This window comes from Eriocheir sinensis, chromosome 70 (assembly GCF_024679095.1).
Source record: "Eriocheir sinensis breed Jianghai 21 chromosome 70, ASM2467909v1, whole genome shotgun sequence".
NCBI classification, from domain to species: domain Eukaryota; kingdom Metazoa; phylum Arthropoda; class Malacostraca; order Decapoda; family Varunidae; genus Eriocheir; species Eriocheir sinensis.
In genome coordinates this window covers 4,577,526-4,600,873 of record NC_066578.1, presented here as the reverse complement: position 1 = coordinate 4,600,873, position 23,348 = coordinate 4,577,526, and the positions used below count along the sequence as shown (strand labels likewise).

At 40.2% G+C, this 23,348-nt stretch overlaps 1 protein-coding gene across 22 annotated transcripts; it reads left to right on the top strand.

Annotated features, from left to right (window-relative positions):
- Positions 1–683: 683 nt before the first annotated feature.
- LOC126988755 (zinc finger matrin-type protein 3-like) lies at positions 684–19,896 on the top strand. Of its 22 annotated transcripts, none has more exons than XM_050847127.1 (13): positions 685–809; positions 4,880–4,960; positions 5,982–6,141; positions 6,565–6,715; positions 9,129–9,214; positions 9,411–9,564; positions 10,028–10,146; positions 10,655–10,796; positions 12,830–12,951; positions 13,615–13,768; positions 16,763–16,881; positions 17,517–17,670; positions 19,710–19,896. In XM_050847127.1, exons 1-13 carry the CDS (start codon positions 771–773, stop codon positions 19,879–19,881), a joined length of 1,653 nt encoding a protein of 550 aa, XP_050703084.1. In that variant the 5' UTR covers positions 685–770; the 3' UTR covers positions 19,882–19,896. The 22 variants fall into 22 exon arrangements, with proteins under 22 accessions (XP_050703099.1, XP_050703084.1, XP_050703089.1 ...); XM_050847132.1 differs by lacking the exon at positions 685–809 and adding an exon at positions 2,000–2,084; XM_050847131.1 differs by lacking the exon at positions 685–809 and adding an exon at positions 2,132–2,244.
- Positions 19,897–23,348: the final 3,452 nt, after the last annotated feature.

The following is a 23,348-nucleotide window of genomic DNA, read 5'->3' as shown; positions in this document are numbered from 1 at the left end:
TATACCTGCGTCTTAATTAGATAGTCACATGAGTATCGTCAAACCCTTTACCCCCAAATTCCATGTTGGAGGCAGCCCCTTCAGGACAGATCCAGGAGGGTCAAGTTAGTCTTTTATTATTTCTTTACTTGCAACAATAAACTATCAATTAATCAATCTTTTATCCGTCCCCTTGTTATTATCCATGGCCTCCCTTTCTTCGGCCACCCGCGGGTTAAATATTGACTCGACCCGCGGGACAACGTATTGGCAACACTGCACGAAGGCGGGAGGCGGGTCTGAGGTACGGTACCAGATTGTCGTACTCAGCCTATCGTATTTTCCGATTGTCGACTCAAACTGTCTCCTGCATCCCATTGGCTAGATTCATTTACAGTTATCGTTGAAATGGTTGATTATTGGTGTGTGTTTTTAATTGCAATAGTTGTGGATCAGAAACCGAAATATACGATGCGTTGAGTACGATAATCTGGCCACTGAGGACGTTGCCAGATTCTCGTGCTCCACGTTTTATGTTTCCTGATTTCCAACCCTAAAACTGTCTCCTCCACCCCAGTAACTGTCTTGGCATATAGTAAACATTAAAATGGTCAATTATATATGTTTCTTGGCAATAGTTATGGCGCAGAAACCGGTAAATATGATGCTATGAGTAAGACAATCTGGCAACTGAGGGTCGGGAGGCGGGAAAGGGCGCTAGTTTGAGTGTGGTGACCCGCTGAGACGTGTTCCATTCTCGTCCTCGTCATCCAGCAGGTGTGTCTGGAGCCATGGACGGGTATGGATGTCCGCCCCCGAAGAAGCAAAAGGTATGTATATAGTTTCTTCAGTATCATAGTCAGGCCAGAGGGAGACTACAACTTATATATAATTACCACGGCGTAACTATATATATACATCAATTATACCTTATTTTATCTTCTTGTGTGTGTGTGTGTGTGTGTGTGTGTGTGTTATTCTCGTCCTCGTCATCCAGAAAGGGCGTCTGTTTGGTCTCTTAGGTTTATAATGACATATTTAAGCTTAAGAGTTACGGTTTAATTATGCTATTAGGTTGGTTTTATTATCATTTTTTTTTCAGTAGTTTGGTTTACTAATATAATCTTGCTTAGGTTGGTCTGCTAACACTGAATAGCACTCTAATATTACTGAATCTACTAATTAATATCTTATACTGAATAGCAATCTTCTAGTCTACTGATCTACTAAGCACTCTACTAATACTAAATAGCTATCTTCTAGTCTACTGATCTACTAAAATAGCAATCTTCTCGTCTACTGATCTACTAAATAACACTCTACTAATACTGAATAGCTATCTTCTAGTCTACTAATCTACTAAATAACACTCTACTAATACTAAATAGCAATCTTCTAGTCTACAAATCTACTAAATAACACTCTACTAATACTAAATAGCAATCTTCTAGTCTACTAATCTACTAAATAACACTCTACTAATACTAAATAGCAATCTTCTAGTCTACTAATCTACTAAATAACACTACTGATACTGAATAGCTATCTTCTAGTCTATTAATCTACTGAATAACACTCTACTAATACTAAATAGCAATCTTCTAGTCTACTAATCTACTAAATAACACTCTACTAATACTAAATAGCAATCTTCTAGTCTACTAATCTACTAAATAACACTACTAATACTAAATAGCAATCTTCTAGACTACTAATCTACTAAATAACACTCTACTAATACTAAATAGCAATCTTCTAGTCTACTAATCTACTAAATAACACTACTAATACTAAATAGCTATCTTCTAGTCTACTAATCTACTAAATAACACTACTATATATAATACTGAATAGCTATCTTCTATAGTCTACTAATCTACTAAATAACATTACTAATACTGAATAGCAATCTTCTCGTCTACTAATCTTTTAAATAACACTTTACTAATACCGAATCTACCAATCTACTAATACCAATAAGATACTTTAAGTCCTCATACGTTTTGTGCAATATTTATACCAAGCACAGCCATAGACCTACCACGTTTTGTACCTCCTATAATTTGTGTTCATCCCCCCTACAAGCAACAGTCCCAAGTTAACAAGTATGGCAGATCGTGAATACCAAGATACCAACAAAAACCTTGACTGGCAATATTTAGTCACCAGTCATTTTTATCGTTTTAAGACGTGTTTTACCTCCCCGTGTGTGTGTTCGTCCCCCAATAAGCAATAATAAGTGGTTAATAAGGAAGGCAATGATAGGTAATAGGTATAGTAGACTCGTACAAGTGGCGAATGCTAATTGTTACTAGTCTAAATTCTGTGCCGTGTAGATGGTCCACCTATTACGCTAGATATTAAGGAATTCTAAGCCTATCTAGCCCCATATAACACTGAAGAAGGTACTAGAAGATCCTCCATAAGACCGAAGACAAGGAAAAAGTAACTTCTCCATAACGAAATACTTTAAGACGGGAGCTTCTTGGGTGTTATTTGGAGCTAGTTTTTAAGACGGGAGCCATACGTGTACGGTACGGGTAGTTGGGTACCTTTCTGAGCCTACCCAGCCCCTTAAAACATTGAAGACGGCACTACAAGATAATCCATAACACCGAGGACTTATTATAACACTGAAGACTGAAGGTAAAGGCGATTACTTCATAACGAAATACTTTTAAGACGGGAGCCAGACGTGTACAGTTCATGTAGATGGGTCACATGTCTGAAGAAGGTACTAGAAAACCCTCCACAAGACCGAAGACGAGGAAAAGGCAATTACACCATAACGAAATACTTTAAGACGGGAGCCATACGTGTTTAGTACATGTAGATGGGTCACATTTCTGAGCCTACCAAGCCCTATAAAACATTGAAGAAGGCACACCCATTATAACACTGAAGACTGAAGGGAAAGGTAATCACTCCATGACCATTACTATCAGTTGCCCTCGTTGCCCTCCCGGATATTAAAGGACATTTGACCCCATCCCAGGACACCACCGAATTGTCACGTTATTGGTGGGGGTATCATTAGGGTATCGGTGTGGGTAATATGGAGATGAGCGTAGCCTCCAAACCTAATATAACCTAATCTAACTATGTTTAACTTAATCCAACCTAACCTAACTATATGTAACCTAATCTTATCTAACCTAACTCTATGTAACCTAATCTAACCTAACCTAACTATATGTAACCTTATCTGACCTAACCTAACTTTACGTAACCTAATCTGACCTAACCTAAATATATGTAACCTAATCCGACCTAACCTAACTATCTGTAACCTTAACTGACCTAACCTAAATATATGTAACCTAATCCGACCTAACCTAACTATCTGTAACCTAATCTGACCTAACCTAACTGTTATGTGATGTAATCTTACCCAACTTAACTATACATAACAATCTGACCCAACCTAACTATTATGTAGCGTACTCTTACCCAACCTAACTATACATAACAATCTCACCCAACCTAACTATACATAACAATCTCACCCAACCTAACTATACATAACAATCTCACCCAACCTAACTATACATAACAATCTCACCCAACCTAACTATACATAACAATCTCACCCAACCTAACTATAAGCTGATCTAACCAAACTGTATGTATTCAAAACATGTGTGGTACCAATATGACCAGGGTAGTATCCTTAGCAAAGTGTAAATAAGTGTAAGTGTATTGTGTCGGTTATAGTTTACTACCCCTTTGGTTTAGGTGCAGTTCTGTTGGCTTAAAAATTGGGTGTAATAATTGACCCGGTAGCAGCGACGAGCCAAATTTGTGGCTTTACCGTGTACCAGCGACGGGCCACAGTTTTGCCATGATATTAACCCCCCAAAAAGAGATGATGCATAAACTGATCTCAAATGTGTTGATATTTATTATGAAGTGGTTTGCGAGAGCGATGATTATTTCTCATTAATTCGCTTAGAGGGGCCTTTAAGAAACATGATCCCCGCCGCTACCAGGTTAAACAAATTAGGGTACTATTTGAGTGACAGTAGGTTACCATCCTTATCAGTGGTCTAGTGGTGAGCGTGTCTGGCTTCTACTCCGTGGGCCCAGGTTTGAATCCCCGACCCAGGCAGTTATCGTGTAGCTCACCCAGCTGTTCATCCTCCCTTTTGTACTGGTCGTTAAATGGGTACCTGGGGAAGTTTAACTGTGGTAACCCGGATGTCACACTGGCCCTGTATCCTGGGGTGATGGGCTCCCTCCCACAACAGGCTCAAAGGCCAATGCGACGGAGATGAGCACTGATTAAGTACTCCCCAACTCTACCCTGCTTCAGTAATTTCTTTGGTGTGGATTTCTTTTATTGCCACTACTTATTGGAGTATGCATCTCATGTATGGGGTGGCTTCACTCACGCAGCTCTCTTGGACAGAGTGGAGTCAAAGGCTTTTCGTCTCATAAACTCCAGTCCTCATAGTTACAGTCTTCTACCTTTTAAATTCTGCCGCCATGTTTCAGCTCTTTCTGTCTTCTATCGATACTTTCATGCTGACTGCTCCTGCTCTTCTGAACTTGCTAACTGCATGCCTCCCCTCCTCCTGCGGCCCCGCTGCACACGACTTTACTAGTCTAGCTCATCCCTATACTGTCCAAACCCTTTATGCAAGAGTTAACCAGCATCTTCACTCTTTCATCCCTTACACTGGCAAACTCTGGAACAGTCTTCCTTCGTCTCTACAGTTGACTTGAACGTTTTCTAGAGGAGTGCATCAAGACACCTCTCCACCCAAAATTGACCTTTCTTTTGGCCACTTTTATCTTCGTAGGAATCAGTGATTTGGTGGGGCGCTTTTTTTTACACCTATCTTTGTTGCCCTTGAGCTGATTCCTTAACTGAAAAAAAAAATACTTACTTTTTTCACAGCTTGACACAACCATGCTTGATGATCCAGCTTACAGCAGTATAGCTAAGGCTATTGAAGAGGGAGTGTTCAAGAAAGAATTGGTAAGTTGAATGATCTTTGTTTTAGAAAGTGCCTTGTGATGTCCTGATCTTTTTTATTTTTTTCCATTGCAAGTGAACTAGTGCTGTAATTAAATCTATGGTGCTTTTCAAATAGGTTTATATCTTTTGAAAACTTATACTTTTCACTCTTGATACATTAGTCATTATTATGTGGCGTGACTAAGTTATGCACATTCTAAAACTAACTTAACGTTTACTTGCAGATAAGATTGTTTGTTTTGTTGACCTTGATAAGTTTAAAACAAAAGCCACCACCCACCTGTTAACTCATGAGGCATTGTTGTCCCTCCGGCCTGTTTTTTCTTTTTTATTCTCCTCACGTTACTGTCATTTATTTTTTCATGTTCATGTTTGCTCATTGAGTGACTATTTGGGTCTGTATCAAGTTTTTATTTTCCCATTATTCCCTCTCCTGGATCTCAATGATAATAATAATAATGATGAAAACACCTGTTGAGGCATAGTTGCAGGGCGTGATGCCACCTATACAAAACATTTCGCCCTTCAACCCACGAGGCATGTTTGTGTTATCCTAATTCCAGAGTTTCTAGAGACCTGGCCTTCTCAATACCAAAGAATCATTTGCCTTTCTTTTTTACCAGTCACCCTTCATGAGAAGTATTACTTGCTTATTTATATGTTGTATACCTATATTGTATGTATGCGGTTCATTTATGACCCAGCCAATCATACTTGTAAGTGGCAAGGAGTCACTGTATGTAATATTTTCATGGTAAACAACTGCATACGAGCCCTCTACATTGTACTTAACTGATAACTGTTAGCTACCAAATCTGGCAGTATGTGGTAGGCAGCCCTTGGTTTGGCCTTACTGGAGTGGTTTTGGTTTGTGATATTTTTTCCATATCCTTGAAAATGTGTGTCCAACTTTTACATCAAGAAATGTGATATTCTGTCCTCAGATGTTTGCACTAGAATTTACTATGTACACTGTCATATACCGTATTTACTAAGTGCATTTCATTATTCATTCCTCCAGGCTTCACTCTCGTGCACAGTGTGCAAAGCCAGTATACAATTTATTTGTGCTGAGTCTCACCTCCAAGGAGCCAGGCACAAAAAAGCGGTGAAAAACCTCCTTTTACAAGAAGCCTCAAAACCAGGCGCCTCTTGTGACACTTCAGGCTCCTCAGGCACTGGTGAGTTCATTCCAAAGGTGCCTCAGAAGTACTTATTCATTATTTTTATTATACTTCCTCTCTACCTGGCTGAAGAATCCATGCAAATCAGCTGTACATATTGGGAGTTGAAAACAGTCTTAAATTACAACTGAGAAACTCATAACGCTTGGTAGTAATGCTGATAAGAATGAACGGGTTGCTGCAAAACACCTCCTCCTGAGCACCAGCCATGCCTTGCCCTGGGCGTGTGCCGCACCATCTGTGTGGGTTTGGGATCATTTTTGGCTTATTGCATCCTCAATAATAATGACTAATTGGTATTAAGATTACTGAATATTGAATCTCTCTCTCTCTCTCTCTCTCTCTCTCTCTCTCTCTCTCTCTCTCTCTCTCTCTCTCTCTCTCTCTCTCTCTCTCTCTCTCTCTCTCTCTCTCTCACAGGTTTGCTTGCTGCTATAACAAAAGGGCAGGTGGTGTCTCAAAATATAGGCAACGGTGTTCTCCTGACGTGTGTTCCCTGCTGCGTGTCCTACAGGGAGGAGATCCCCATGATCCAGCACCTTGGCAGTGAAGTACATGCCAGAAATGTCAAGTGAGTATTTGCTGCTTGGGTGAAGTCTTTGTGACACCAAGGGCATCGCACTGTCTTGTCATGATGAAATATTTAACCCGGTAGCAGTGACGGGGCAAATTTGTGGCTTTACCGTGTAGCAGTGACGGGCCAAATTTGTGGCTTTACCGTGTACCAACGACGGGCCAAATTTGTGGCTTTACAGTGTAGCAGCGACTGGCCAAATTTGTGGCTTTACCGTGTAGCAGTGACGGGCCAAATTTGTGGCTTTACCGTGTAGCAGCGACGGGCCAAATTTGTGGCTTTACCGTGTAGCAGCGACGGGCCAAATTTGTGGCTTTACCGTGTAGCAGTGACGGGCCAAATTTGTGCCATGATTTAAACCCCCCAAAATAGATGATACATAAACTGATCACAAATGCTTTGATATATATTATGAAGTGGTTTGTGTGAGTGATGATTTTTTCTCATTTTTCTCGCTGTGAGGGACAATTAAGAAACATGATCCCCGCTGCTACTGGGTTAATTGTATATGTTTTTTTTTTCTTTTATGTTGCTCCCCTGATTTTTTATTGTTAAGTCAGTAGAATGTATGGACTCAAGGATAGGCAACATATGGTAATTGCAAGGAATGAGTAAATGGCATAACTAGAAACCAAATATAAAATTGAGGTGATTTCATACTTAAGACACTAGTTCAAGTTTTTACTAAGTGCTTCCAGAGTCACAGTCTCCAAAGGCTGGAAAAATTACATCATTATATTAATTCATAACAAGTTACATAAAAGACTTGAAGAACTTCCAGTCAACAACATCTTCCACTTCGGCACAATGACCACTTGGCACCCAGTTGTCACTCCACATATTGTTGTTTTTCGTTCACATTTTCGGTGCTTGTTGCTCAGATCTTTTGCTTGAGTGACTTGTCTCACTTCTACATTAACCCAGTAGCAACAGGGACCAAGTTTCTTAATGGTCCCTCCAAGCTAGAAAAATGAGAAAAAATCACCCCTCACACAAACCATTTCATAATATATATCAAAGCATTTGTGATCAGATTATGTATCATCTTTTGGGGGGTTGATATCATGGCACAAATTTGGCCTGTTCCTGCTACACAGTAAAGCCACAAATTTGGCCTGTTCCTGCTACACAGTAAAGCCACAAATTTGGCCTGTTCCTGCTACACAGTAAAGCCACAAATTTGGCCTGTTCCTGCTACACAGTAAAGCCACAAATTTGGCCCGTTCCTGCTACACAGTAAAGCAGGGTTGGCAATGATTAAATCAAATTGATTTAATCAAATGATTAAATCATTGATTTTTTTACTAAAAAAATCATGATTTTTTTTATTTTTTTGATTTTTTTACTAAAAAGTATTCCATAAGTTAAATGATGTGCTCCAAGGATGGTAAAAATCAGCCTCCTTTAGTCTTTACTAACTTGGGATTCAATGTATCATAATAATAACCAAGGTTAGCAACCAAACAGTAACAGAATAAAAGTAGATATTCTTCTGTGTGGTAATAATATAAAATGCTGTCATGAAAATAACTTCAGGCAACTCTGTCTCCTAAACCTGGTCCTGTACCAACTACAAACAAGTATTGAACACGTATGTATCAGGATCCTTGACTGTGCTCACACTTACACGCCCTAAACTCAAACTTAAAGTAACCTATGGAGATTTTCAAAACACTATATATATATATATATATATATATATATATATATATATATATATATATATATATATATATATATATATATATATATATATATATATATATATATATATATATATATATATATATATATATATATATATATATATATATATATATATATATATATATATATATATATATATATATTTTTTTTTAATAAAAAAATCAAAAAAATCAAATAAATCAAATAAATCAAAAAATCAATGATTTTTTGATTTTTTTGATTTTTAAAAAAAAAATCAAAAAAATCACCAACCCTGCAGTAAAGCCACAAATTTGGCCCGTTCCTGCTACACAGTAAAGCCACAAATTTGGCCCGTTCCTGCTACACAGTAAAGCCACAAATTTGGCCCGCAGTTGCTACTGGGTTAAATGTTTTGTTATTATGCCCCTAATTTGATGTTTGTTTTAAAAGAGGATAATTGTCTTGTATGGAAACTTTCCCAGTTCAGGTTTCATGCTAAGTACAAATTACAAAACAGAAAGTGTTGCATTGAGAATTCACTAAGATTTTTTTATTTTTCAAAATAGTGAGTCATATTTACATGTCTGTTAGAAAATAATCATATTTTTTTTACCCATACAGGGAGGGAGGTGGCCATTACAAGGGACAGACTCTTACATATGTATCTACAATATATTGTTTTAATCTTCAGGCGGGAAGCTTTGAACCCCTCGGTTGTATGTATGTAATTCTCCCCACCCAGGGTACCAAGCAACACCTCCACGCCCAGCAGCAGACTCACCGTGCAGTCCAATGGAGTCTCATCCACAGACATGCCGGCAGTGCAAGGTTACCGTGATACCTGCTTGTGAACTGTTTCTCTATGGTCACGGTGATATGTACATAGTTTAGGCATGGTACTATCCATACAATTAATTTTAAACACTACTCACCCCTCCCTGCCCATCAGAACCCCTCAATGCCTTTAATTTTGGGTCTCTCTCTATATCTCTTTATCTATCAACCCATCTCTCTCTCTCTGCAGATGTATTTGAGGCCATCAGGAGTGGTATTGTGTTACAAGCAACTGGTACAAGCGGCTTGGTAACTCTGACTTGCTCCCTGTGCCAGAAAGAATGCAATGGGGATGCGACGATGAGACAGCACCTCACCAGCTCGGCTCACGCCAAACAGTTGAAGTGAGTGGTTTGCCCTTTGGAAAGTTTGATTATTTGTGTAGTGCAAAGTCTCTCTCTCTCTCTCTCTCTCTCTCTCTCTCTCTCTCTCTCTCTCTCTCTCTCTCTCTCTCTCTCTCTCTCTCTCTCTCTCTCTCTCTCTCTCTCTCTCTCTCTCTCTCTCTCTCTCTCTCTCTCTCTCTCTCTCTCTCTCTCTCTCTCTCTCTCTCTCTCTCTCTCTCTCTCTCTCTAACTTTCATTCTTTCTATCTTTATGTCTGTCCGAATGTCCGTCTCTCTCTCTCTCTCTTTTTTTTTTGTGTGTGTGTGTGTGTGTGTGTGTGATATTTTGGAATAGATTTCTGTTGTGCAAATCAACCACAAATAATAATTTTGTGAAGTGGAGGTCCATCAAATTTTATATAAATTTGTTTTCATTAGATGTTGTCCTGGACTTTATAAAGATCTAATCATATTTTCTAATTCAGAATGAAAGAGCAGAGGCTGAGCTTCCCTCCAGCTCGAGAACCCTCGGTCGCCACCGTCACGCCCAGCACCACAAGGCAGTTTGACTCGGCCTCGCCCGCCACCACGTCCCCTGTGCAAGGTTGTCCAGAGCACCTGCTTACTTATCTGTTATTCTGATGTTTTAGAGCATGCTATAAATACTTTATTGAGTGCCATAGTTCTCATTCAGGCACAGTGCTTAAGACTTTGAAATTAGGAGTTGTTATTCTCTTTTGTTAATTGCAATAGATCTTGAGAACATCAGCACCGTGTATCCAGCAGTGACTGTGTGGCATGTTTAGTGATCAGGGAGGTTCAGATAGGCAAGAAACTTGGTTTTCTAGAGTTTGGAGAGTACTCTCTACTTTCACTACATAAGTACCTGATATATTTTCTTTTTTACTGAGAGAGAGAGAGAGAGAGAGAGGAGAGGAGAGGAGAGGAGAGAAGAGAAGAGAAGAGAAGAGAAGAGAAGAGAAGAGAAGAGAAGAGAGAGAATGTTGTAAATACCCCTCAGGACAAGCTCCTGGGTGGTAAGCGGTGCCAAGATGTTAATATTTTGTTCTCAAAATTACCTTGTTAAAACTGCTGTGTCTGTTTCTTTCCAGGGAATGGAATGGCCCAGGCTGTGACTAATCCTGCAGACCCTGATGAAAACCCTTTTTACTGCTCAGTGTGTGAAATATCGTGTACTGGAAAAGAATCAATGGACCAACACCTCAAGGGCAAAAGCCACATGAAGAAACTCAAGTAAGCCCAGTTGCAATTTCTTATTGGATGATTAATATTACTAGAAAGTGGGAATTCAGTGAACATTGTCAACCAGTTTTGAAAAATCAACCATTCACTTGTTTAACATTTTCAAGTACCAGACCTCTGCATCCCCACCCCACCTGTCCATACGTGGGACACTTGTCCTTTTACAGAACTCACCAATATTTCCGCCTGCAGGTCACTTGTCCTTTAGGGGTTAAAATGCCAGTAACTGTTGGATTCACTCCACGAAGGTGACATATAGCATCAACCCACATTGTGCCTCCTATTGATGACAATGATGTGTGTGTTAAGTTGTTTGCTCATAAAGGAAACACTTAACAAATTAATTGAAAATACAGTAAACCCTCGATATAACGGACTAATTTGGGGGAACTTAGTCTGTTAATGCCGAAAGTCCATTATAAGCGGCGGAAAATTAAAAACACTTATAATAATACCGAATCTAATAAACGTAGATATATATTTCTTTTTATTGTGTATGTTGTATGCGCGTTGTCTGCAGTGGGGCTCTACGGGGGGGTCGTATTTTTACGGGTATGGGTATAATTTTACAAGTTCGCCTACCTCGCACTGGCAGACGGAACGGTATTTTTTTTGTTTGGGTTTGGTTTGGAAGTTTTCGGTGTTATGAAATACCATATTTTGCGGCGTATAATGTGCACCTGTGTGGTATACGCCGAAGGGACAAATTTTTATTTTTATTTATTTATATTTTTTGCTGCCTTTTGCCGCCGTAACTTTGAAGTTTGCGTAGGGTTTTATGGGTCAGCGTGACTCCTAGGCTGCCACACAACTTCTCCGTGCCCTTCTCATATGAGTTTAGCTCACTTCCTTTATATATCACAACCAGGTAAATACAGGGAAGGGGAAAGGGAGGAGGAGAGGGACAGAGTGAGTGATAAAAAATATACAGATAGAGATTGTAAGAAGGGAGAACAAGGAAAAGGAGTGGAGGAAACAGGGAGAGATAGAGAGGATGAAAACAAGGAGAAGGGTGTGGGGAGGGAGGGGCAGAAGGGAGAGTCAGGTCAGGGCTTCAGTAAGGACATGACCTGACTCCCTTCTGTCCCTCCCTCCTCACACTCTTCTCATTTCCTCTTCTGTGTATGTGTGTGTGTATGTGTGTGTGTTTTCATATAATATATATATATATATATATATATATATATATATATATATATATATATATATATATATATATATATATATATATATATATATTATGGTGACACTTATTTTAGTTTAAAAATTTTTTAGAATTTCTACTGGGACGGCGGCTTAATTGTGAGGTTTCACCCAAAATGACGCGGCATTATATATATTTAGGGGTCGTGCAGGTGTAAAATTGTGATATTTTTTTTCTGATTTTTTTTCCGATAAGGATATGGCGATTCTATGTTCAGTACCAATTGTTCGAAGCTTGAAGGTCATTGTATTCAAGGCAGGCGGGGGCATGGGGCGTCAATCTCCCTCATTGTCGCCTAGTTTGGTCTTAAGAGACCTGCTGTGGGTAGGGGAAGGACCTCGGTGCGCCTCTACAGTTGATTGGGATCGTCAGGGAGGCTCGAAAGTAGCAGCTGATGAGGTGAACAGCGTGGTCGTCGGAAGTCAAGGTCCCATCCAATGCGGCAGACAAGTCTGTCCAGTCCTTCTTCTCACGGCGGCGACGCTTAACGGGGGCATGGGGGACGAAGCTGCATCACATCGACATCGAGAGCAATCGAAAAGAAAAAGATTTTCGAAACAGAACTTTAACTTTCATTCGCTTTTTTGTAAGCTGTTGCTCTGTTCTTGTTCTTTGCACCTGCTTCTTTCCCACAGCTTATGGAGTGATGAGGAGTGCTCCAAAAAAATAAACGGTCTTCTTCGTCTTAGATCATGGATACATGCACGCAAAAAGAAAAAAACAGTAGGCTAAGGCAGTGGACGCGCCAAACAAACACGCCCCCCCGCAGTCGCGTGTAGCTGACTGAATATATTCTCTCTCTCTCTCTCTTCTAATTCAGAATGAAAGAGCAGAGGCTGAGCTTCTCTCCAGCTCGAGAACCCTCGGTCCCCACCGTCACGCCCAGCACCACAAGGCAGATTGACTCGGCCTCATCCGCCACCACGTCCACTGTGCAAGGTTGTCTGTACCACCTGCTTATTTATCTGTTATTCTGATGTTTTACAGCATGCCATAAAAACTTGACTGCCATAGTTCTCTTTCAGACATTTTGGTGTTTGTTTTCTTTCTAGAGTATCAATAAGGAGTTTCAATTTATTTTTGTTTGCAGGCAATATATATCCTCTGTCCATGATGAATGCTGGGAGTGGATGTGCCATGACTTGCTTCACTAGATTAATGTTGCCTGTGCTGACCAAGTATAGTAAAGTCTATCCTCCCAACCCTGCCACACGGAATATTGCACAGGAACCACGAGTGTGTGCAGGGAAAAGGAGCAATATAAGAGAAGGGAGCTGTGGTGGAGGAAGGAATGTGTGTGTATGAGTTTGGTTACCCTGATAGTAGTGATAATAACAAACAAGGATAAGTTTGATAAGTATGAGAGAAAGATTGTGGGGAACGTTATCAGAGGAGACCACTAATGATTTGCATGAGAAGAGTGAACAAGTATTGGGGAGAGATGACAGGCAAGATTGAGTGTATGGAGACAGAGTGCCTGAACATGGAATATTAGAGAACCTGCTGTGATCACCCCCTTGGGAATAGTTCCTGGGGGGGTCAAGGTGTCAAGTTATAAAAAGATAGATATCGAAATACCTTGTTAAAATTGTTGCTTCTTTCCAGGGAATGGAGTGGGCCAGGCTAGGGATAAGATCATTGTAATTCCACCAGAACCTGATGAAAACTATCTGTTTTGTCGTGTATGTAACATACCATGCACTGGAAAAGAATCAATGGAGCAGCACCTCAAAGGCAAAAACCATATGAAGAAATTCAAGTAAGCCCAGTTGTAATTTCTTTTTTGATGATCCACATCACTTAACCCCCTCAACATGAGGACGCGTATACTGCGTTCTTGCGTGCCCCGTACCTTATCCGAGGACGTGCATACTGCGTCCTGGCGTGTTTTAGCCAATATACGAGTTATTTTATCTTTATATTTATGCTTACATCTCAAAATTATCAATTAATTTATGCTTCTTCTTGTACACCATTCAATTCTGCATGTTTTCATATATAATACATGATGATTATGTTGAGTTTATGGCTGAAAACTTGTTATATTCAATATCAACATTTGATATTTGGTGCGCGCGGTGATCCTGGATATGGCGCGGGGCGCTGTTTTGGCCCAGCCGTAGTGAGTTTTTTTTATGTGCACCATTTAATTCTGCATGTTTTCATATATAATACATGATGATTGTGTTGAGTTTATGGCTGAAAGCTTGTTATATTCAATAACGACATTTGAAATTTGGCGCGCGCGGCGATCTCGAATACGGCGCGGGGCGCTGTTTTTGCCTGGCTGTAGTGAAGGGGTTAAAGTTAAAGGTAAAGGTGGGTGCACACGCTGTAGCTGTGTGTGGTTGTGGTGCTCATCTCTGTAGACTGGGATAATTACACTGACATGTCAGATCTTGATGAAAAGAACAGCCACATCTTTCACTTACAAGTGTGGGTTTTATGCTCATCTCCATACTGTTGGCCCTGTAAGCCTGGGGTGGGTAAGAACTTTGGTTCATGGACAAGTGTGAAATGCAGGATTGCCACAGTTTACCTTCCCCAGGTTTCCCCAGGGATCCATTTATTAATCAGCTTGAAAGGGAGGGTAAACAGCTAGGTGGGCTTCACAATGACTGTCCAGGCTGGGATTCAAACCCCGCCCCACAGAGTCATGTCCAGGCATGCTGACCACTGCTCCACGGAGGTGGGGAATTCAGTGAACATTCAGCCCACTAAATTTTTCTTTGAAATTTAACCATTGAATCATTCAACATTTCAAGCCTTTGCCATCAGGCCCACCTGTGGAAACCACACTTTTTTGGTGACCTGCACTGCTGGTAATTTCAACCAGTTGCATAGAGATGTTTTACTTCTAACCCTCATTGGAAAGTTACTTTTTCATTATAATAAGCTCATTTAGGTGTCATTTTAAAGCTTAGTAATTGTGCTATTTTTTGCAATAGCTAAAAATGAAAAATTGGCAAAGTATAATGCCAAAAATGTGAGTTGTTTTAGCCCAAATGCAAACTTTTTACACATTACTCAAAACACAATCTGCCCCTTCAGAAATAATGAACATTGCAAATAAATAATAGGCAACTTGAGTGGAAACATGAACACTTTCTTGGAAAGGTCTTGCACGTGTGACTCATGACGGACACAAACACCACACTTAATGCTTTGTTGTCCCACGCTGAGCCGCCCGCCACCTGCGCTCCGCCCCCGTGTGGAGAAGCTACAACAAGTATCAAGTTACATGCTTGGTCCATCATCCAACATTTGACAACTTGAGATGTATATCATTTTTTATATTTAACCCCTTCACTACGGCTGGGCCAAAGCAGTGCCTTGCGCCGTATCCGAGATCGCCGCACACGCCAAATTTCAAATGTCACTATTGTATATAACAAGCTTTCAGCCATAAACTCAACATAATCATCATGTATTATATATGAAAACATGTAGAATTAAATGGTGCACATAAAGAAACTCACTACGGCTGGGCCAAAACAGCGCCCCGCGCCGTATCCGGGATCGCCGCGTGTGCCAAATTTCAAATGTTGCAATTGAATATAACAAGTTTTCAGCCATAAACTAAACATAATCATCATGTATTATATATGAAAACATGCAGAATTAAATGGTGCACATAAACATAAATTAATTGATAGTTTTGAGATGTAAGCATAAATATAAAGATAAAATAACTCGTATATTGGCTAAAGCACGCCAGGACGCAGTATGCCCGTCCTCAGATATGGTACGGGGCACGCACGGACGCAGTATACACGTTCTCGTGTTGAAGGGGTTAAGAAAACTTGTGGATGATGACTGAAGTCATCATCCTGATGTCTGCACCAAAAAATAACATGACAAAAGTCATCGTTGGAATGGGAAAGGGTAAAAATATCTACACTTTTTGTGCTGGGCATCCACCTTCCCCCCAGGTCAGTGCTGCTGTTAGTGACGGCTCGTTTTAGCGTGTGGGACGGACCAAAATGTTCTGGACCTCCCTTGCATGACTCGCCAGGGGCACACTCACCTGGCAGATGTGGTGTTAGATTTACCATTACGTCTTTCAACTGAGGTTACAAGTCGTGCTGAGAGGGAGGTGTAACAGAGGTGACTCACTGCGATAATGCTGGGGGTGCCAGTGTTTGTAAACATTATGTCAGGCAAGGAGAGGTCACAGTATTATGAGTGTGGCAGTTTCACCTTCTGCATCTTTGTGCCTCTTAGTTATGATTGTAAAAGGTTCCCTACAAGAGCTGCTGTGGGAATGTTGTAGGGGGCTGCTGTGGGGGTACCTCCTTTGCTGTGCACGGCTGATTCACTGTCCTGTTGAACTCTCATCCCCCTCCCTGTGAGGGTTCATGTGTGTACTGCACCTAGTGAACACTGGGCAGAAGGTTCTGTCTTGCTTGACTGGCAGGGGAACAAGATGAACCAACACTACACTTCTGTTAGTCATTGAGGAAAGCACATAACCAGTCACAGTTACGAGGTCTTCTATACAAAAAGACAGTTATAGGAGCTGTTTAGAGCTTTATTGTATTCACTAAAAAATGCCAGTAACAGTTGTATTCTCCCCACAAAACAGATGAATGGATTACTTGTATACATCAACAGAAGCTCATAACAAATAATTTATTATTTTTAGCAGATAAAACAATTTTGTTGAATGATGGTCAATAACATATTGTATCAAGCTGTTTCTATGAGTTTTTTCCTGGGCTTTAAAAAGATCTAATCATGCATTCTAATTCAGAACAGAAGAGGAGAGGCTGAGCCTCTCTCCAGCTCGAGAACCCTCGGTCGCCACTGTCACGCCCAGCACCACAAGGCAGAGTGACTCGGCCTCGCCCGCCACCACGTCCACTGTTCTAGGTTGTCCATAGCACCTGTGTATTTATCTGTTAGTCAGTATTATATTTATGCTTGTCTCTAATATCTGTTTTAAAGCATGCCATTAGAACTTTATTGAGTGCCTTAGTTCTCATTCGTGCACAGTACCCAAGACTAAAGTTAGGAGTTGTTATTTAAATGATTGCAATAGATCTAGATTCTAGAGAATACCAGCACTGTGTATCTACAGTAGTAGTGACTGTGTGGCATGTTTAGTGATCAGGGAGGTTCAGATTGGCAAGAAACTTGGTTTTCTAGAGTTTAGAGAGTACTCTCTACTTTCACTACTCAAGTACTGTGTATGAAATAAACCTTTAGTTACTTTAAACCACTTACTTTAGTTGTCTTAAGTGTGTGTTGGTTAATCTAACAATTTTGTTACTTAATTGAAAGATTGCAACTTAAGATAATTTACATTTATTCACTTTTTGGTGTTTTTCTTTTTGGTGTATTGGGGAGAGATGACAGGCAAGATTGAATGTATGGAGACAAAGTGCCTGAACATGGAATATTAGAGAACCTGCTGTGATCACCCCCTTGGGAATAGTTCCTGGGGGAGGCAAGGTGTCATAGATGGTTATGAAAATGACATTGTTAAAATTGTTTTTTCTTCCCAGGGAATGGAGTGGACCAGCCTATGGATAAGACCATTGAAGTTGCTGCAGAAACTGATGCATACTCTCTGAAATGTTCACTGTGTGGTATAACATGCACTGGAATGGAACAATTGATGTACCACAAGAAAGGCAAAAGCCATATGAAAAAACTCAAGTAAGCCCATTTGTAGTTTCTTATTTGATATCCATATTATTAGAAGTGGAATATATATATATATATATATATATATATATATATATATATATATATATATATATATATATATATATATATATATATATATATATATATATATATATATATGTGTGTGTGTGTGTGTGTGTGTGTGTGTGTGCTGGTGAAATGTGGGCCTGGAGTGAAAGTCAGAGGTCTAGAGTGCAGGAAGTGGAAATGAGTTATTTGAAGAGTGCTTGTGGTGTGAGTAGAATGGATGGAATGAGTAATGGAAGTGTGTATGAGCGTTTTGGAATGTGTCACAGGGGTGAAGGGAAGAAGTGGAGCGACAGACTTTAAAGTGGTTTGGCCACATGGAGCAAATGGAGGAGAGTAAGATGACCAGAAGGGTGTATGTGAGTGAGATAGAGGGAGAATATATATATATATATATATATATATATATATATATATATATATATATATATATATATATATATATATATATATATATATATATATATATATATATATATATATATATATATATATATATATATATATATATACACACACACACACACACACACACACACACAGTGACGCTAGTGCTCGCTCTTTTAACCTCTGTATCTCAAAAACTATTCATCACAGCTAAAAAAACAAAAACACCATTGGAAAGAGGAGGCCAAGATCTATACGATTCGGTAATGTCTGTCTCTCCTGTGAAAGTACAGGCACGTTGAGGGGGTGTTGCCTGTGAAGACGTACATTTATATGTGCGCGACGGTCAGCTGTAAGGCAACTACTGTAGATCTCTTGATGATGGGGTGCTGGCAGAGCAGTATTGCCAACTGCAAAGTTTACAACTATTTGGTCAAAGTATCAGTCAGGTGATAGGTGAAGCTATGCAAAAATGTCGCTATATTGGTCAACATCATCCACCAGTTGCTCGTCCGTAGGTTTTCCACGCTGGGCTGACATGATTTTCCACCAAATTTAGTGAAGAACCCATTCAGTTGGCAATCTGTGTTGTGAGAATTTGTGTTGGAACACTCTCATACACAGGAGATTTGAGTGCGGCTGGAGCTCGCAGCGAGTGTTTAGCGCCACCAGCAAATATGCCTAACGCTCGCTGCGAGCATTTAGCAATGAAATGTTTAATCCTTTGTATACGCCCCTCATCCAGCATTCTCGGTGGCAGGAGTTGTGTTCACAGCTTGCATGTGTGAGTTCTGAGCCAACTCTAATTTTCTCCTTGTTTTAGCTTGATGTCAACTATAATATTCCAAAATTATATATTTCCTCGCCCGCACATAATGATTATGTTAAGAGATGATGCAAGAAATGCACCAACATACGAAAAAAAACAAAAACAGCTCTGCTCCAGGATTAAAGTCATAGCCATGAATTAGAGTTGGACAACGCTGCCTAGCGGTCAAAAAGATAAAATGTCATCAGAGAAGGCAGCATCTTCCCTTTCCCTTGCCTTATGTCATTTTCAGCTTGTTTTCAATGAGAAATGACAAGAAAATAGATATTTCTTTATAAAACACCAACTTTCTGGGTCTCAAAGAGCATTATATTATATATTTTATTCTTCAAAACATTCCTTCGCGAACTCGACTGCATTGTGGTGGTGTGGTACTACTCGCTGACTGGCCGACGAAAAATGTCTGCTCACATTTGCTGGCGAGAGCCTTTTGGGCAAATATATCCCGGAGCACATTTGACCCCGTTCTCATCTGTCTGCCTTCGTTTGACTTGTTGGTGACACTACTGAAAACACCTTTTTTTGTCACTCCATTCACGTTTGATTTATATATATAATGAAATACTTATTTAAAATTATTTTTTTCCCACAAGCACTAATGAATCATTCAGAAAAATTGGTGCTTTGGATAAATATAACAGTATAAATACTGTTATTTTATGCCATAACATTCAGTTTAATATTGAACTGCCTCACTGAATATGATGCATGTTTGTTAGAAGCCATTTTCTATTATGAGTTTACGGTAATTTACACTACATTACAGGGAGGTGGACTACGGAGTGCTTAGAGACAACTCGGAAGATTCTCCCAGGTCGCCGATAAGAATAGATTATATCCAGCACGAACAGTCCATCAGAGAGCTCACTAAAGACATCCGCATCTATAAACCTGATCAGAGTCTTTCTGATATGTTTGATGAGATACTGGCTGGTTAATTCCCAAATTCTTAAGCTGGCTGTGTTTCATTGCCACTCCATCATTCAAATTCTATGTTGTAATCCAATCCTGGTCTGTAGACATCATGACACGTTGCCATCATCATTACCCAGCTCTCTTACATGCCATTTCTCATTGAAGACCTACGGTGTGCTTGTACTTGGCTTTGCAATGACTCTGCAGTATCAGCCATGGATGTTGTTTTTTGTAAGTGTTAAGAGGGCAGTTCCATGCTCATGAACCCCACTTTTAGAGAATATTCTGGATTAACTTGAATGCAACAGATACAAATAGCAGATGCCAAACCCACAAATATGGTAGACTGACAGTCCTTTTTTTCCACACATCTACAACTTTCACTCCAGATTCCAGTCATGCCATTTTTTTTTCTTCATTTATGAATATAAGGCTAAGGTATTCCCATTATATTGGTTGCTGTTATTCTATTGTTTGTTAAAAACTTGGTTTCACTGAACCAATAGGCGTACCTAACAATCACTAAATGGGGGTTACAAACTTGGCGGAGGGACTTTTTTTTTGCCATCAGTAGTAATGGGGCTAAGAGCCCTATATCCAGATGTTTTGTTTTTATTTATTAATGATCCACGAGACATCCTGGAGTTAAATCAAAGTATGTGCTTATCTTTGTATTCATTCATACACACACTGGTAATATTTCTGTGGTGTCTGATTCACTTGTTTGAGTTAAATTCTATTGTGAAAAACAGTCACATATTTGTGTCACTAGTAAAAATGAAACTAGTAATGAAAGTTTTACCACCATGAAGTATACATGAATAGATAAATATGAAAGCTCACGAAGTCACAATAAGAAACATCACCTGCTTTGCGCAGTAAAAAATATGCTATTTACGGTATCTGAAACAGGTAACTCGATTTACACGAGTTTGGTTTACGCGTTTTTTAAATAACGCGGGGTCCAAAATCCAAATAAATGTTTAATTTACATGTTTTTTTTCACTTATACGCGATATTTTATGGAGTGGCCACCAGATGTCTCACGCAACTGGACTCACACGGCGCCGTGGCCTCGCAGCTGAGCTCAGTTCTTTCTGTGCACCACTTGAACAACAATACAGTACCCACGCTGCCACGCTACTCAACAATAGGGGTGGGCAGGTACCGGTACTAACAGTACCAGCTATTCGGTACGGTACCGGTACCAGACTGCTCGGTACCAGTACCAATTCTAGCCAGTCGCACATTGTCCCTCATTTCTTCCTCACACGAGTGAGGCTGAGACAGTGCCCGAGTGGATATCTCTGTGAAATGGATATTCTCTCTCTCCACTGAATGAGGTGAATATTTATTTTTCGATAGAAACCTACCTCTTGTTTGATTTACATTGTTTTTAATTTACACAACCTTTTCAAGGACACAATACTCGCGTAAATCGAGTTACCTATACCCCCATAATGGCGTATAGGCTGGCTCGGGCCTCTGTGCTACAGCCTCAATGTTGTCAGATTGTCGTACTCAGCCGATTATATTTCCCGACTTCCTACCCCTAAACTGTCTTCTGGGCTCCAATAACGAAACTAATTTATAGTCATCGTTGAAAGTTAGATCCTGATGTTTCTTGGCAATAGTTAGGCGTCAGAAACCGGTAAATACTGTGCTCTGAGTACAACAACCTGGCAACGGTGGCTATACGTATTTTCATATTGTTCTGTTGTTTATTCAAGGTAAAGAATACCCATAATTTTGTTAGTTTTTGGTTATAAGGATTCTTTACGAAATACAATTATAACATTACCTTCTACTATAGTCTGTTCAGAGCATGAAGTCGGTTCAAGGTGTGGCAGATTCCAGAATTCCCATGAGTGCAGCGCTGCCAGTTCAACAGCCAATTATCAGATTAGCACTCTCTCCCGGCCTACCCACCCACAACCCACCTGTTTATCTCTCTCTCTCCCCCTCTCGACCCGGGGGAGGGACCTAGGGGGACACACTGACCACCACCACTACCACCACCACAACGTGGCAACATGGGAAAAAATCGCTGCCTCGTGTCATAGAATTTATTCAAATCCTTGTTATCATCCTAAACATCGACACTCATTATACTATGTAGCTTCCTTTACTATATACAGAATATATAAAATATCACTTTCAAATAACACATGGATGGGAAATAAGAGAGACGCATGTACGAAGGCTGATTTGGCAGCATGGGTAGAGGTAAACGACGATACCAGCTCCACCCTGAACCGACTTCATGCTCTGAACAGACTATAGTTAAGAAACGTACTGAATCCTGGATCGGCTACGGTGATGTTAGGTGGATCGGCTACGGTGATGTTACGTGCGCCTGTTTGTAAATGTTCTGTGGTTTACTACTTGTTTTCAGTTAGATGAAAGGGTATCTCATTTCTTATTCCCATTAAAAAGTGTTAACATTATTTTGTTTATTATCCTTTTTATCTTTTCTTAATCCTTTACTGCTCAGGCTGATTTTTTTCCAAACAGCCAAGCCACTCCCCATGGTGGAGAGACTAACTGAATTTTGGTAGCCTGACAAGTCTGTGTGGTGTGTGGACACAGGTGAATGAGAAGGGAGCTTTTCCTGTTAAAAGAAATAGTAACCCATTGTCAATGCAGATAAAAGGAAGTGGGCAACAAGGTCAAGAGGCATTGTGGGGCAGAGTGGGATAGTGTGACCATTCCCAAGTGTCTTCCAGTGGTGGGATTCAAATGTTTTAAGAACAGATTCTCTCTATGAGGGGTTCACCAAAATAAGTTATAAGTAAAATGTGTTCATGGGGGGAAAAATTGAAAACCCCTGATTTAAGCTAACAGTAACAACCGGTTCTCGGGATTAAAGAAATTTCAAAAACAGGTTCTTGCGAACCGGCTGAATCCCATCACAGGGGGTAAGGGAGGCATTGCCTTGCCCTCCAAAAATGTCCCCATGCAAGCTGTCCTCCCATCATGGTAGGATCCATTGACCTGCTCAAGCCATGAGCGTTGTGGGCATCCTCTTGGTGTCTTCCACTCAGAATTGTCTTAAAGAAACAACTCGGTTAGCAGGGTCAGCTTCTGGGTAGTGCGCCACATTCCTGTGTAGCCTGAGCTGGTGTTCACAGGCTATGCTGGTAACAGGCCTTGATTTAGTGCCTCGGAGTCAACATCATCTTCCGTTAAACATTGGATTTTTCCATGATCTCTTAACGTTAGGTGGTTGATGATACGACATTCATTATTTTTTTCCCCCTCGTACCCTTTCTGACCCCTGAGTTTTCGGCCAAGGGCCTAGTTGGATTGCCCACCATGGCTAAGGAGCCCCACCTGTTTGGGTTGGATTGGTAAAGTGGCAGGGTATGTAAACAACACCTCTGGGTTACAAACTGCTCCAAGATGCAGGTAACGGGACATGATTCATCTGGGTTAGTTGAAATTGGGCCAGCAACCCTTCCCTGTCAAAAATATTAACTGCCCAAAACAC

Bases quoted from the DNA above. Each gene is read 5' to 3' on its own strand.
- LOC126988755 (XM_050847127.1), top strand. From the start codon at position 771: ATGGACGGGTATGGATGTCCGCCCCCGAAGAAGCAAAAG. The intron at 6,716-9,128 runs GTGAGTATTTGC...CTCCCCACCCAG, and splicing joins GTACATGCCAGAAATGTCAA to GGTACCAAGCAACACCTCCA. The intron at 17,671-19,709 runs GTAAGCCCATTT...ACTACATTACAG, and splicing joins AGCCATATGAAAAAACTCAA to GGAGGTGGACTACGGAGTGC.